This window comes from Dromaius novaehollandiae, chromosome 13, assembly GCF_036370855.1.
Source record: "Dromaius novaehollandiae isolate bDroNov1 chromosome 13, bDroNov1.hap1, whole genome shotgun sequence".
Lineage (NCBI taxonomy): Eukaryota > Metazoa > Chordata > Aves > Casuariiformes > Dromaiidae > Dromaius > Dromaius novaehollandiae.
In genome coordinates this window covers 3,272,519-3,287,293 of record NC_088110.1, presented here as the reverse complement: position 1 = coordinate 3,287,293, position 14,775 = coordinate 3,272,519, and the positions used below count along the sequence as shown (strand labels likewise).

The 14,775-nt window shown below is 48.9% G+C and overlaps 1 protein-coding gene across 1 annotated transcript in view; it reads left to right on the top strand.

Moving 5' to 3' along the window:
* HYDIN (HYDIN axonemal central pair apparatus protein) overlaps positions 1-14,775 on the top strand; it is a 171,943-nt gene that overhangs the window by 91,085 nt on the left and 66,083 nt on the right. The window contains exons 19-22 of the mRNA XM_026107399.2: positions 1,912-2,167; positions 4,168-4,311; positions 6,081-6,224; positions 7,354-7,667. Coding sequence (XP_025963184.2) covers positions 1,912-2,167; positions 4,168-4,311; positions 6,081-6,224; positions 7,354-7,667 — 858 coding nt within the window. The remainder of the gene's footprint in view (positions 1-1,911; positions 2,168-4,167; positions 4,312-6,080; positions 6,225-7,353; positions 7,668-14,775) is intronic.

Genomic DNA, 14,775 nt, shown 5'->3' with positions numbered 1-14,775 from the left:
TCTTTGTAAACAGGGGAGAAAAATAGGCCTTTCCAAAGTGCTGTTCACCTGGCATGTCCAGGCAAGAGGAATCACCTTCTGGAAGTGCCTATTCCTTTTCCCTGACTATAAAGAAAGTCCACAGCGCTTCTATATCTAACTTTTGGACATTAAGTTAGACCAGCTGAATTCTACCTTGAGTATTTAGGATGGATTTGGGGGTTTTAAATGTGCACCTGCAAATTGTCCCCCCTAAGTCGGGACCCTGCAGGTAGGTTTGTGCTTGTCCAGTGTGTTTCGGGTGCTGTGTGCAGCTGCAAATTGGCTGCACAAGGGACAAGTCCGTGTCAGTGTGATCCATGTCATCAGCCTCAGCCTTGCTTTTGCCTCCCAGCCCTCAGACTCATTTTGGATTTCAGCTGCCATTGCTGTTAGCTGCAGAGCGTGACCAGATGAGCTGAAATGGGACACAGGCAGATAAGTTAGGGTTTTAAGGAGCTAGAAATTATGCGTCTACCAAGAGCCTCTCCAAGTTTTGATCTATTGCTGTCCCTGAGATAAAACATTTCATACTAACCCTGTGCACATCAAACCTTTTTAGCAGTTTGTTTCAAAGATTAGTTTGTTCTATACTGTCACTTCTGTGTTGGCATTTATCTGCTTATGGCAGATACACGTTTGATAAGCTGCATATTTTGTACCTCTTTTTTTTTTTTAAAAAAATGTCTTTTTTTAAAAAAAAGACAGTTATTGTTCCAGGAACAATTCTTTTGCTGATCATGCTTAGATTTATAGAGGGCAAAATAATTGCTCCTGCCTAGCCTGCAGTGAGTGTTCCTTTATATAAAGGAATCAATTTCCATTGAATGTTCTTTTTGTTTCATATCTGGCTCTGGTTATTTATCCCCTGATGTCGCTCTGTTGCCTCAATAGCTAGACCCGGCCCTAGTGTCACGTTCTTCCTGCGAAAGCTGCCGTCGAGTCTGGCTGCGCTCACGGTGCCCCTGACTTCCTAAAGGCCCAAACCAGCTGCACGGCGCAGGCAGGGGAGCTGCCGGGGGCAGCGAGGGCCGGCTGCTGCCGAAGGGGAGGGAGCTGGAGCCCGGCACGACGCCACAACCGCTCGAGCTGTGCCGTGAAGTGGAGCAGCCGGGAGCAGCCCTTCCTCCCTGTCCGGCAGCGCTGCGAGGGACGGGGGAAGCTGGGGGCCAGCTTGCTCCCCTCTTCACCGTTGTGCAAAGGGTGGTCGAGGCCCTCGGCCTGGCCATGCCTCGCGGTTAACAGTTGCAGCTCAGGTGGTGCCTCTTCGTGGCCTCGCTGGCAGAGGTTTCATCTTTTCCCTTCAGGCCACTGAGCTTTATTTAAAGGCTTACTCTTGCTAGAGAGAGAGCAGGCAAAGCTGGAGCACAGAACATCTCTTCTACCTTGTCCTTTGGTCAGCAGCTCCTAAGGGGAAGGCGAAATGGCAGCAGGCTACTTCTTCCTTCCGCTTACAGCCAGCAGGGATGAGCTTGGCAGCTGATGCAGCGAGAGCTGCAGGGCGCACGCGCCTTGGAAGGACGCTCAGAGCATTAAGCACCAACGGGCAGCGATGCTCTGTCCCCAGGGCAGCCTGCCAGCCTGCCCCCAGGGTTGCCCTGGGGCCGGAGATGTCATTCTTCATGAAATTTTTCTTTACAGTATGTGAAGAAACCGGCTGCTAAATGTCTGTAAACTTAGGGGCAACAGAGGTGGGCTTTTGGTATAGCTTTGCTATAGCTTTTTTTTTTGTGCTAGCCTTGCTTTTGCTATAGCTTTGAGCCAGATCAGCCTTTTCAGAGTTAGTTTTCTTGCTGTGTGTGAGGACAGGTAATACCACTGGAGCCCCAGAGCTGGCTTAACGCTGAGAAATCTCGGGCTCCATGACATTCCCCATCTCTGCTCCTGTTCTAGTCAGGAACCCTGCTATTACCGCTTCAAGATAACGAACCAGGGACGTCGCACCCATCAGCTCTACTGGACAACAGAAGGTTTCGCCCCGTTTCGCCAGCGGGATCATCTCGCTCCTCTCGCTAACGCTAAAGGCAAAAATTCTTCCCAGAGCCTCAGACCTGCATCGCCTGTTTTTAAGCTTCGGCCACTAAGGATGGAGCTGACCCCAGGCAAGACTATGGACATGATGCTGGAAGGCTCCTCCAGGGCTCCCAAGGTGAGGTCCTGTGCGGGAGACAAGCCTTGCCTGTCAGATCACTGCCGTTTGGGCTTCTTCAGTAGCCCCTTGACATTTGCCTGAGAAAATGAGCAGTTGCTTTCAAGAACTGTTTTAATGCCACAAGTTACCATGGCAGCACCAGTTGCTTTTCTTGCTGGCCACTATTAGTTGCTAAGGCTTTTCTTGTTACTATAGCTACCATAAGCCCAACTTGCAAATACCAAAATACGGGCTGAAGAAGGTGCTACTTCAGGGGCAAGCAACAGGTTATAAGGTGTCACATGCTGAGGCAGAAAGGAAGGGCAGAGAAAGGAGCTGTTTAGATGGATTAGGAGCCAGGCAAAAAGTTAATAGAAAAATGTAAGGTAATATGTCTGGGGGAAGCCAGGAGTAAACCAAAACACACCTGCGAAGGGAGGCAGTGTCTGAGAGCAGCATCATTTTTTCTCTCTGTATAAACACAGGCCGAGGGCTTGTCTAGCGCTGAGTCCCGGAGGAGAAAAATGAACACAGTGCATTAGCTCTAATGATCACAGAGCGACATTCTCCACCCGGGAGACTGTTCCCAGAGATCATTATAATTGACATCTTGACTCTTGTCAATATTTCCATAACAGCTCACCCCAGTCTCTCAGGCAGCCACAGCATCCCAAGGGCAGCCAGGTCTTGCGATAAGGTTGTGCACCTTTGGGCTGCAGCTCAGAGAGGGATATGCAAGAGGATTGCTATGTGTTCCCCTTCCCAGCCCCTTTCCAGGGGAAATCCAGTTCTGCAAAGAAGCTACCAGCTGTGCTGGTCTGTGCTGCTCTGCTCCAAAACCACTGGTCAAAGCTGTTCAAGTGAACAGGGAGTGAATCTGCATTACACCGCTGCTGATAGCAGTGTTTTGGAAGGTGTTTTCAGGAGTTGCTTCAGGGGTAGCTTGATGAAGACTTGATAACTCGGTTGACTGCGATGGGACTCTCCAGGTATATCCCTGTGCTGTTCTGAACCCTAAGGTTTTGCTGAAGGGCAAAGGCACCAAAAAGGAAACAAGATGTTCAGGGCACTGGAGAAAATGTCTTGTATGGAAAGCTGAAAGGGGATTTGTGAGCTCAGCTCTGGCTACGTGACTACTGGAGTCAAAGCCAAGACCCTGGGAGCAGGCTTCCTACCTTCTTTGTTTATTGAGAACTTAATACCCTTTAGGATGGTTAGAAGCCCAGTTCCCTACATTGGACATGTAACACAGCTGATTTTGGGGGGTGTAAGCTCCAGGGAGGAGTTGTATTGTGGTGTTGTACCGAAGGGAGAGTGAGAAATGAGGGGGAGGAACTTGAAGTGAAACCATGAGAGAAATCAGGAAAACATCTGGATGTAAGAGCTTCTGGCTGGTGCAGAAGGTTTCCACATGAAGTGAGAGACACCTCTTTCATGGAGAGGTTTCTTTTCAAACCAGATCTGGCAGGACACAATACATTCCTGAGAATGGGTGAGGCCCTCTTTACTTGAAGGCGGGTTGGCCTATTTGGATTTTTCCTATGCATCCTTTCCACAAAGCTTCTAAGGGAGGGTCTGCTGGCATTGGGCCTTTTCATCGCTTCTTTCCCTTAATGCAGTTGTTTTATTTTTGTGGCAACTTCCTACAGTTTCCTGGAAGTGTTGTGCTTAGCAATGGGACATATGAAAACAATAATCATTTGAGGCAGTAATTATTATGACTGTAGACAGCACATGACTCACAAGTGCATTCTGTGGATGTGAGCCTGTGGCGTTATGGACATCTGAGTGCTGAATAAACAGGGCGCAGCATAAAAAGAAAGGGGGGATATTTAGGAGACCAGTGATTGTATCTTTATAATACCCACTGTTCAATGCTTGCCAAGATCCAGTGACAAGGTTTTCCTCCAGGCTGTCAAAATCCTACCTGTCCGTAGTCAGACGGCTAGCGGATACACTGCGTTACCCAGATACCCTGCTGGCATCCGCTGGGCGATGTGTGGCTCTTGTGCCTACAGGTAGTGAAGGAGCGGCTGCTGTGTCACGCCATCATAGGGAGCAAGGCAGGGAAGAAACAAATAATGCAAGTGGATGTCACGTGTGAGTTCATTGCTCCTGTTCTGCAAATCTCCTCCAGGGAAATCACTTTCCGCGTAGAGAAGGTAAGTCTCTGGATTGCCGCCTGCCATTTAATAGGCAGCATGGCTCGTGACGGAAAGCCTGCAATGCGTGTGCGTTTAAACAAGGAAATTAAACAACTTCCTCCAAAATCTGTGGGGCTTTGGTTATCGATTTGAGTGGGACTGAGCTTTTCTCGTTAGTACTTAGATTGTTATTTCGGTTCCTCCATCCTCTGGGGTCATGGACGGTCTCTCCAGCTTGATTCTGCCTTTCTTGGCATAGAGACAGAGTTGTTTGAGCTACTGACCCAAGGGTGGAGGGTGGGACATGTAGGACCCATGAGAGCATGGTGTGCAGGGTGAGCTTTGCACAGCCACCTCGTGTGCCAGCCTGGGGCTGCAAATAGCAGATCACTGTAGCTGAGCTATGCTAAACCTCCATCTCGCCCCTCGTGTGGCTCTGTGTAAAGTAGGTGCAGACCTATTTAGAGATGGGACCGTTTTTACTTCCTTGCCTTATGTAAAATTGAGCTCTCTACAGAGAGAGATCATGGCCACTGGTTTCCACACCCAGTATGAAGGGAAGTTCACCAGTAGCTTCTAAGGCATGGTGAAATCTGAACGTTGCTCCTGTAGGGAAGCTGAGAAAAATTGAGGATCTTGTCAGGTCCTCAGGCTGACAAGAAAAATTGTCAGTGCTTGTCTGTTGTCTGCCTTCTCTGCTGTGGGCATGGATGCCAGCACTAACAGATCTTTGCATTTCCCCAAACCTCACCATGTTTGAAGGAGCCAAAGACGTCCTCCAGCTGCAGTGGTGATAATGCCGGCACAAAGCAGCTGCCCTTCTCCTCTCCAGATCCTGATTTCTGCATCACCTTTCCCTCTCCTGTGAGGTGTCTGAAAAAGAGAAAATAGTTCATTATTTAGTTTCTGCATTTTGAGGTCTCTCGTCTAGCTTTCTGCCTCCCAGAGTAGCACAAAATCCTGTGAGGAGGCAGTTCAGATTTAATTAGACGCTTTCCAGCTATCCCTGATGTCTGCCTGCAGTCTGCTTGATGCTGCGCGCTCCCATTTATTGAGTGCAATGACACTGCAGCTGTTTGATATAAATACGTTTAGAACTAGTTTCCCAAACACTATCTAATTTGTATAAACCATACAGGAAACCCAGAGAAACACATAAACAGGAAGAGGTAGCTTAGACTGGGGCTTAGTCTGGAGTCTATAGACAGCTTGTCACTATAGCAGGGGCAGCAGGAGACACTTTGCAGCTGAGCTGTCCAGGCTTCTAGGCAGCTGGATGTGTGTGCAAACATCTACATGTAACCTTAGGCTAGTGCAGTCTCTCCACTACAGGCCAAAACCTGGTTTCTTTACTCGGCTTGCTAGCTTTACTGCTTTTTATGAGACTGCTTGAGTGCATAAGGTTGTAAGGAGTTACTGTATGTGAGTGGAAATGTCTTGTGCTATTCAGCCCAAGAGAGGAAACAAAACTGGAGATGAACAATCTGGTTTGTCTTTCCTTTTTGACCTTGTCAAGCAGCTGCCCCATCTAGGGGTCCTATTTCCTCATCTGTCCATGAGACAGTAACATTTCCCAGTCCCTTGGGGAGTGCTGTGGCCTCTAAACATGAAAAGTGTTTCGTATACTTAGAGAAAAGCCTTCTAGAGGAGCAGAAACCAGTAAGAATAGTAAATAAAGATGTCTGCTCTTTTGGGGTTGAAAAACTTGAAATGCAGCAGAAGGGGAAGGAGGTCCACGACCGCTCCTTCAGTTTTCTTTCTCTTCGTCCTCTCCTGTGTTTCTGCAGGAAGCCAATGATGTCCTAACTCCTCAGTATAAGCCTCTTGATTTAAAAAACATCTCTTCCTTGCCAGTCAGCGTTATCCTGTCCTTAGAGCAACCTTTCTCCCTCTGTGACGTGGACCATCAACCCATCTGTGTAGATGGTCAGGTGAGCAGCCACGGGCCTCCCTACTGATGTGGTTTGAAGAGGGAGGAGCGGGGTAGTACCTTGTGCTCCAGAGGCCCTCTGATAAAGGAGGTTTGTTCTTTAGTTTCAGCTGGCCTAAACTAAATCAGATTCAAGACAAACTTCTGAAGGAAATGAAATATCGTCTGAATTGGGGAAAATACACCTTAGGTCTAAGACAGCACATGAGAAGGGGAGCAGCTGCCACGTGGTTCCGGGCAAGCCGTATAGTAATGGTCTTTCCTGAAAAATGGTCACAGCACTCCAGTATCTATCCTCAGATCATCTCAAAAGCAGCTCGGTCTCTTTGAGGCTAGCTGTGCCTTTGGGAAGGCTCAGAGTGCTCTGGCTGCTGCCTGGCACTGCCCCGTTGCCGGTGGGAGGTGGTGGACGCAGGCTATGCTGCACACGTGTTGCTGTAGGCATTGCCACCGCTCCTGTGCTCAGCAGCATCCGTGCCAATGACTAGCACCGTGCTGAAGTCAGTGGAGCTGCGCTGAGGCAAAGCCAGGCCAGACAGGGTCAGACTCAGGTCTGCTGACTCACCACCCTAACCCTCGTTCGGGTCCAGTTTCTACATCGTTTCCTGGCAAGATGTGTTACTTGGGGCAGGGACAGGAAAGCTTATTGAAGACTGAAGTTTTGTAAGTCTCCTGGAGACTTTCCTGAGCATGAAAGATTTTTCATGTGAGCAAGCTCATATTTTCCTTCTCCACCGCAAGGTGCGTGTGTAATGCAGTTGCACGTGTGCTGGGTGCGAGGATAAAGCAGTTCTCTCGGAGTCGGGGCCAAAGGCCAGAGAGCTGGTTTGGTTTTGCCAGAGAGCTGGTTTGGTTTTTAGCGTATAGCTTTTGAGGGTCTAAAATTCGGTAGAACAATATTTACTTCCCTCTTGTGTTGATGCAGAGCACAGGAATGAGAGCCTGAGATGGTCTCAGACAAGAGTGTTTGTGGTGCTAGCAGTCAGACAAACACTAAAGAAAATGAAGAATGAACTGAGAAGCCCATGCTGGGGTCACAATTTGAATATCATGCATTTGCACGTTTCCTGCCATCAGACCTTGGAACTTCATTGCACCGATGATTAATACCTCTTTATCTCTCATTGCAGGCCATAAAGCTGGAAATAGGGGAGGAACTTCATCTTTCCATCAGATTTAACCCTGCTTTTCATGAGGGTTTGGATATCTGGGTAGCAAAGGCAGCCCTGATAATACAGTTTGTTGAGCACTCTCATGAGGAGCACGTTGCCCTTCGGGGAGAAGTGTACTTTCCAAATCTCCATTTCCAGACCATGGCCCTGGACTTTGGCTGCCTCCTGAATGACACTGAAGGTGTACGTTACATCGAGATGACCAACTGCAGCCCACTTCTTGTTCGCTACGACTGGTCATTCCTGACGGACAGACACGCGAGCCAGATGAGGTATGTGCACCTCTGCCCTCTCCTTGGAGCTCTTCTCCTTCCTGGTGCACTGTTTGTATCTTTGCAAAGCCTGAGGCTGTTTGCTTGGGATCTGACAGATTGCTTTTGACTTTCATGTCTGGAAGTAGCACCTACCGGTTGTGCTCAGGGTAGACACTCAGGGGACAGGTGACCTCCACCAGTTTGAAGCTGGACAGGAGCCAAGCTGGGACCATGAGAGCCTCCTAGCACTTCTAGTATAGCTCATAATCCTGCTTTCTTATTTCTGGAGCCACAAAGCTGTGCGTTGGCTTAGGTTTAGGTGCTTGGGCAAACAGATGTATAAAATGAGCTCTTCCCTTCCCTGCCAACCCTATTTGCTGTCATTTCTTACTATCAACCTACATGGGCACTGCCAGCAGCAGAACGATGTGCCGCCATCCCAAGTCTCTTGCAGCTTTTTTGCTGTGGCCCCCATACTGGTTCCCCTGGGAAGGGAAGCTGGCTTGGAAAGCTGCTTTCTCAGGCTTTGCTGGCCCAAGGCAAACACCACCTTGGTGAAGTGAGTTTTCATCTGTTAATGTGCATGTCACATTCACAAAACAGCTACTTAGCGTTTTACAACGAAATGGCGGGTTCTGCTGTGTTTTTAGGTGCAGCTGTAGAGGCTGAGGGGAGCTCTTGTCTGAACATCCTTGGGGAGCAGAGCTATCCAGTGCTGGTCTGTAGGTTTCCAAGCCCAGGAGCGATCTTGCAGTCATGTTGGAGCACATCTATAAACTCATCCCTAGCGGTTCTTCCTGCTGTGGTCTCTGCATAGTACAAAAACCTAGCCTGGGCAGTTATTTTAATTACAGTAGCAAATAGTTTTTCCATAATGCCCTAGGAAACTTAGCAAACCTAACCATTGCATATTGAAGTGCTGCTATTCTGAATAATGCAGACCATCAATAAACAGTTTTATTTAGGGATTTGGGATCTGGTCCAGAGGAGGAGACTGGGAAGTGGAGATCAGCCATGGCTATGTGGAGGGGCTGGAGGAGAAGACTTGGGCTCTGGGGGAGTCCATGCAAAGCTGGGTCCTACCAAGCAAGAGCATGTCCTCAGAGGGGCTCTTCTTGATGCCTGGCGCTTTCAGGAGCAGGCCCTAAAGGTTTCCAGTTATGCAGAGGAAAGTCTGCAAAAGCAGGTGGAGGGAGGTGGGCAGAGAAGAGAGGAGCAAGGCTGTAATCTCTCCTTGAAGGCCCCTGTCATCTCCCAGTAAATTAGATTAGGGTTTAATTGCAACCTGAAGGGAGAATCTAATTTTGATGATAGAACAATGCTTATATTTTATAATAACAGAGAAGCAAGCACATTACAGCGAAGCCTGTGTGGAATTAATTTCCTCTGGGACCACTCGTTGGCCAGTTGCCTATTTATTGTTACTTTTATTTTTTTTTAAAACCTCTTTATGTTTTTGGAAATGTGAACACTGAATCAGTTTTCAGCTTTTAATTACCCCATCTCCACCTAAATTGGCGTGGCTGGACCTGAGCCTGCAGGTGCTTGTTTTTCCAGTGGATGCTGAGTCACCCGACTCCACTGACCCTGCAGCGGCTGAGGGTCCTGAGCATCCGGCAGGATGGTGCTCCTTGCTCCAGAGGGCTTCGGCATAGCCCCTTTGCTGGCTTGTTAGTGATGTGGATGTTCCGACAGCTTCCTCTTCTGCTCTGCATGTTAATTAAGCAGTAATGTACTCTCTCCAGGTTCCTCAGCAGACACCATGTGATCATCCATGGCAGAGCTGGAAATGAAGACAGTCTCCAAGCTATTAACACCTCAAATTGCTCTTTAAGAGCCCAGCAGAAGGGCAGCATGTCAGATATTATTTCTGGTCCACATTAAGCACTGTTGGTATTGTTCATTCTAAATTATGCGATGCAGCTAACTCGGTCTGACGTTGGGGGCATTAAACATCAGGTCCCATGAAGGTGAGATCAATAGAATTTAACTGTCCATCCCTCGTCACCAGGGCCCATCATCAGAGACTTCCAGCATTAATCAGATAAAAGTATTTTTTGGCCAGGAGAGAAAAATATTGTTTCCTCGCCTGGACAATACACTGTGCTTAGATTTTTTTTTGTTGTTGTTCTTCTTCTACTTGTTCAACCCTTTTTTTTTTCCCCTTCTTCCCCTCACTTTTTAGTCACTGTGCTACTTCCTTGGACAGAGCAATCATATAAGCAACAGAGTCCAGCCATTGCGGTGAGGTTACCAGCTCATGCCCCCTTCTCTGACACTGCTAAGCGATAAATCTTTTGCTGTTACTTCTCCTCTAGACCTACGTAGTTAAAGACAAACTGAGAGCAGTCTTTCCCCTCCCCTTGGGCCTCGTGGTAGCTCAAAGCTGAATCCAGACTTTGCACCTAGGTCGCTTTCTGCTGGGTTGGAATGGATCTCTGGAATCACCCAGCAGGAGATCTAGGGCCAGATACAAACATTTCACTATGTTTCTTATCTTAAAGGTTTCTCCTGCAAAGACTGATTGATTTGTCCCTGTTTCTAAGAGAAGTATCCTGCTCCTTAGCATTGTTTGGGATTCCCGTCAAAGACATCAAGTCCAAGCGATGTAAAAGGTTTTTCTTCTTAAAAAACTGGATAGACCTGTGAGCAAATGCTCCCTTCTGCTACTGCCAAAGCCTACACCATGGCTCATCCCCAAACTTAGCTGCTCCCTAGAGTTTCCATTCTTCGTTAAAGTGAATGGCGAGGCGTAGCTTTCCGAGCACTGCCGTTCCTGCCTGACCCCTTCGTCCCTGTCTCTACCTCTTTCCTGTGAGCCAGATTAAACCTTCCTGGGGTGCAACGCAAACGTGCCGTGTGCTCCACGTGCCAGGACGGATCGGCAGGACGCTCTGCACCTCTGTGGCACATGTCAAACCTGCTCCACATGTTGATCCGACATGTCCGGAGAACAGGAACTTCTTGGCTGCAAATCACATCTAGTGAATGGGCAGCAGATTCTTCTCGGAAAGGGTTTGTTGAGCTAAACGTGTAGAAAATGATTCTCTTTATTTTCCATTTAGGATTTGCTCTGCCACAAACTAAGACTCTTTCCCAAGTAGGGTTCCTTTGTAGGATTTTTAGTTTCGCGTTTCTCTGCCCTCTCTGCTTGCAGGTCTCCTGGCAGGTTGCGCTGCAGGGACCCTGCGAGCCGGATTCCAGCCTTGTTACTGACAAAAACAATTCTTTGTTCTGTCTGATTTTTTTTTCCACCTTGTTGTTTTTATAACAAAGAAGAAATGGAAAATATAGACAATAAAAAACAGTGCAGGGCAGAAATCTGACAGCAATGCTCTGTCAGCCACCAGAGGGGAGAGAGGCAGCAATATGAGCAGCAAGAACGTATATCAGAAATGCACACGCTCGCAGTGCCACTGATGTTGGGCAGTCTCAGACAGTAGCACAAACCCCATTTTCCTCCCCAGTGCTATCAGGTGCTATCATGGCTGTGCTAGGTCTCCCCAAGATTAGTCTCCTTGGGGCAGTGTGTTTTGAGCTTTATTAGCCCCATGGACACCGATTTTCCTGCTTAAATCGCAAATAATTTAGAGGATAAGAACAGCAGAGAGGAGGGCCGAGGGTGGTGGAAGTGTGCTGGCAGAGGGCATCTGTCAGCCGTGTTTGTCTTGACATCAGTGGAGAACTTTTGATGGATCCGTGTGATAGGGAAATGGTCTTTCATTTCTCAGAGCTAGTCTCATGTAATGAAGATGCTGGGTGTCAGTCTGCCTTGGCTTCTGAAATGGCAGTCCAGAGGCCGTGAGTGTCAGGAGGAAAGAGGGGCTTTCGAGAGGTGACGTGCTCGTGGCAGAGACACCGGGGAGCTGAGGGAAGCGTCATGATCAGAACATATGGGCAGGGAGGGAGACTCTTGGAAACGTGCTGATATTTCCCCCCAGACAGAATTAAAAATAAATAAAATATGAGTGCCTAGGAGGAATTTGGAGCCAGGAGTAAGCAAACGTACATAGTTGCCAAGTTTATATTAAAGACATAATCCCAGATACTTGGTGTGGGACGGTGATGCTTAAGTGGGAAGAGGGCTGATTTCCTATTTGCAGCATGTCTGTAAGCTTCCCTCTGACTTAACATTTGGGTTCTTCAGCAGAGTGACCCTCGTCACGTGGCCTTCACCACCAAGCTGCTCTTTTTGTGGCTTGCTTGCCAGACGGTCAGCCAGCCCGCCCCGGGCCTGAGCTCAGTATCTTCTGTTTGAGCTCACGGGAACATGACTGCAGGTTGAGCTAACCTGGTGCTGGGAGCCAGTTTCTGAGCACAGGTTACGCTGATGCCCATCTGGAGAACATCTCCTTAGGCCGTTGCACTGAGGTCAGAGCCCCAAATGGCTGCGTGGGAATTGCTTTGACTATTACACTTGGATTTTCTGGGATCGTGCCTCCTCGCGTACCCAAGGGTGACAGACCCCGAGGACTTTCATTTGTCTTGGAAGAGTCGAGAGCAGTCTCAGGGCGTTAGGACAACAGAGTGAGGTGGGGAAGGAGAAGGAAAAAGCAGTCTCAGGGCGTTAGGACAACAGAAAAAGCGTTGCTCTGATTAAAAGCGCTGCACATCCCATCCAAGATACTGTCAGACAGCTGACTGCCTCTTTGTCCTGTGCCATCAGGGCGAAGCATGGGAGACTTCAAGACAGAGCAGTGCATCATCCATGCCACGAGTGGGCTGCAGTTAGATGGTGGCGTTGCCTTCTGGTTTTAGCCAGTGAGAAGATGCTGCTGGAAGGTGACTTTGCTCTGCTCTTAGGCCGGTGACTTTTTTGCTCTGCCAGTGATGTGAAGCTAGCTAACCTGGAGAGCACTGGACTTCTTTATTTGCTTTCTAAACATCTTCATTATCGAAGACATTCAGCGGGAACCTATGGTGCGTTTGCACTGCAAACAGTGTCGTTCTCCATATAAATGCCATGACGCCTCTGTTATGTAGATGGCTTTTGCTTTAATCCCCTCTGGGCAGGAGGCTGCCGCTCAAGGCTTGTCTTTGCAGACCTGTGGCAGGGCTCACTTTACTGCCTATTTATAAAACAACATCTTGATTTCAGTTTTGGGGAACAGTGTGTTGCTGTATCCAGCTTGGCTGAGGCTGAGCAAGAGCATCGATTCAGGAATCTGTGCTGCCTCTTTTGCTTCTTGTTTCTCTCTGAGCACTAGGGGAGCTGTCAGATGAAATCTGGGTGGCAGGATATGGTATTTACTTCTGTTTGTTCGTTGACCTGCTGTCACTGTGTGTGTAGCAATGACAAGTAAGGTGGCATAATTTTCCAGCCATCGTTTCTCTTAATTTCTCCAGCAGTTTCTCTCCCTTTGCTGTCTCTTCCCAGTTCCTGCAGATTGTGCATCAAACGTCTTCCCTTAAGGGACAATTTGTTTGAATCCACTGGTGTTGCTCTGCCTGAGTGCTGTTTCTGGTATCGTTGCTGCCTTTCCTCGTTGCCCCCCATCTCAGGCCCATCGTCACACGGTAGCTGAGTAATCTTTAAACATTTAGGAGATGGGACTCAAGCCAAAGAATTTCAATCCAGGTATCAAATCTTCGTGTATTTGGCAGGGAGGGTAAATCTCTACTGGGAATTTTAGTTCCGATTCCTTCTAGTCAAAGGCACTTACCAAAATCGGCGTGATGGAGAGCCCTGCGCTCCTGCGGGCTCAGTGTTCAGCCCGGAGACAGCTGCTGCCAGGACAGCCCGGCTAGGCTGTGCCAGTCACAGGGAGCTTCCTGCAACCCTGTAGACAAATGGGATTTTGCCCTGTTTGAAACTGGTGCTCTTCCTTCTCTTGGGGGTGGTGGATGGACAGCATGCATTTTGCATGGCTTTAGGATCCCTTGCTGCTTACTGGCCATTTTGAAGGCAGGTGAGGAACGTACTGTCCAGGAAGAACATTTTCCAAGACATGTCGTCATGTATTTCTTGTTCAGAGGGATCAGATCTACGAGGCATATCCCGGTGCTCTGTTTTCCCTTTGCATTACTGAGGAAGCAGGAGCCTGTCCCAGCTTGGAGGAGGAGCAGTGCCTGCCTGTCCTCTAAAAGCTGGGTGGCCGAAGTAATCTTGATGCCTGTGACTTACCCCAGCGTTTCTGGAGATGTTACCTTTCATCCCTAGAGGCAGCTGCATTTTGTCTGCCAGTGGTTTCGTTGCCAATGACACTGACTGGGCACCTTGTGCAAGAGTGACTGTCTACCTGTGCTGAAACCCACACCTCGACCAGGTGCGTGACGAGGGCGGGTAGGGATGACCTTGTGCTTTAAAACGCCACTCTGCAGTGTGTTTTCTGGGCACCGGGCAGATGTGCTGAGATGAAGTGCTGTGGGCGAGGTGCTGAGCAGGTGGGAAGCGGTGCAACGGCCTGAGAGACCGTGGCGCTGATACCACGCGCTCTCGGCGAGGAACTGGCATGCGCTACGACAGAGTCTATTAGATGACCCTGTTAAAAAAAATAATCTCTCTCATCCAGCTGGCCCATCTCTCCAGCGCAGAAAATAGCTAGTCACAGTCTGCAGAGGTGCCTTGTAGCTGCGCAGGAGCACTGCTTTCCATGCTGCCCTCGAGAGCAGGTGGCCTGTCTTTGCCAACCCAGCAAACAAGTCGCAGTTGGATTACTGAAATGGGGAGCCTGTGTTCAAACAGCCCAAATGAGGATTTGGGGGACCTAAGGGATATATCACCATAAATCTACGTGTCCTGTCTCGGAGAGGGAGGCTGCTGGCAAAGAGAGAGGAAACTTTTTGCTCTTTGCAGCCCAACAGCTTTGAGAGAGCTTCAGTGTCGCAGGGAGATTTAATGGGGGCTCTGGGAAGACTGGGATGATATTCAGAAATGGGTAATGCATGGGGGACAGCCTGCATGCCAGGACCCTGGCACAGGTAACCGCATGCCTCCTTCCCCTCCCCGAAAACAGCCCAGCCTGCAGGACAGGGCTCTGGCTGTGGCACAGCTCTTCAGAGGGATGAGAAAACCTGATGGAGATGGATTTTGTGCCATCTCTCCTCCCCTCTCTGTCCTTTCCATCAGCCCAAGGGCGTGATGCTCCAGGAGATGAAAACACCATCTTCAGCCACCTTCTCCAGT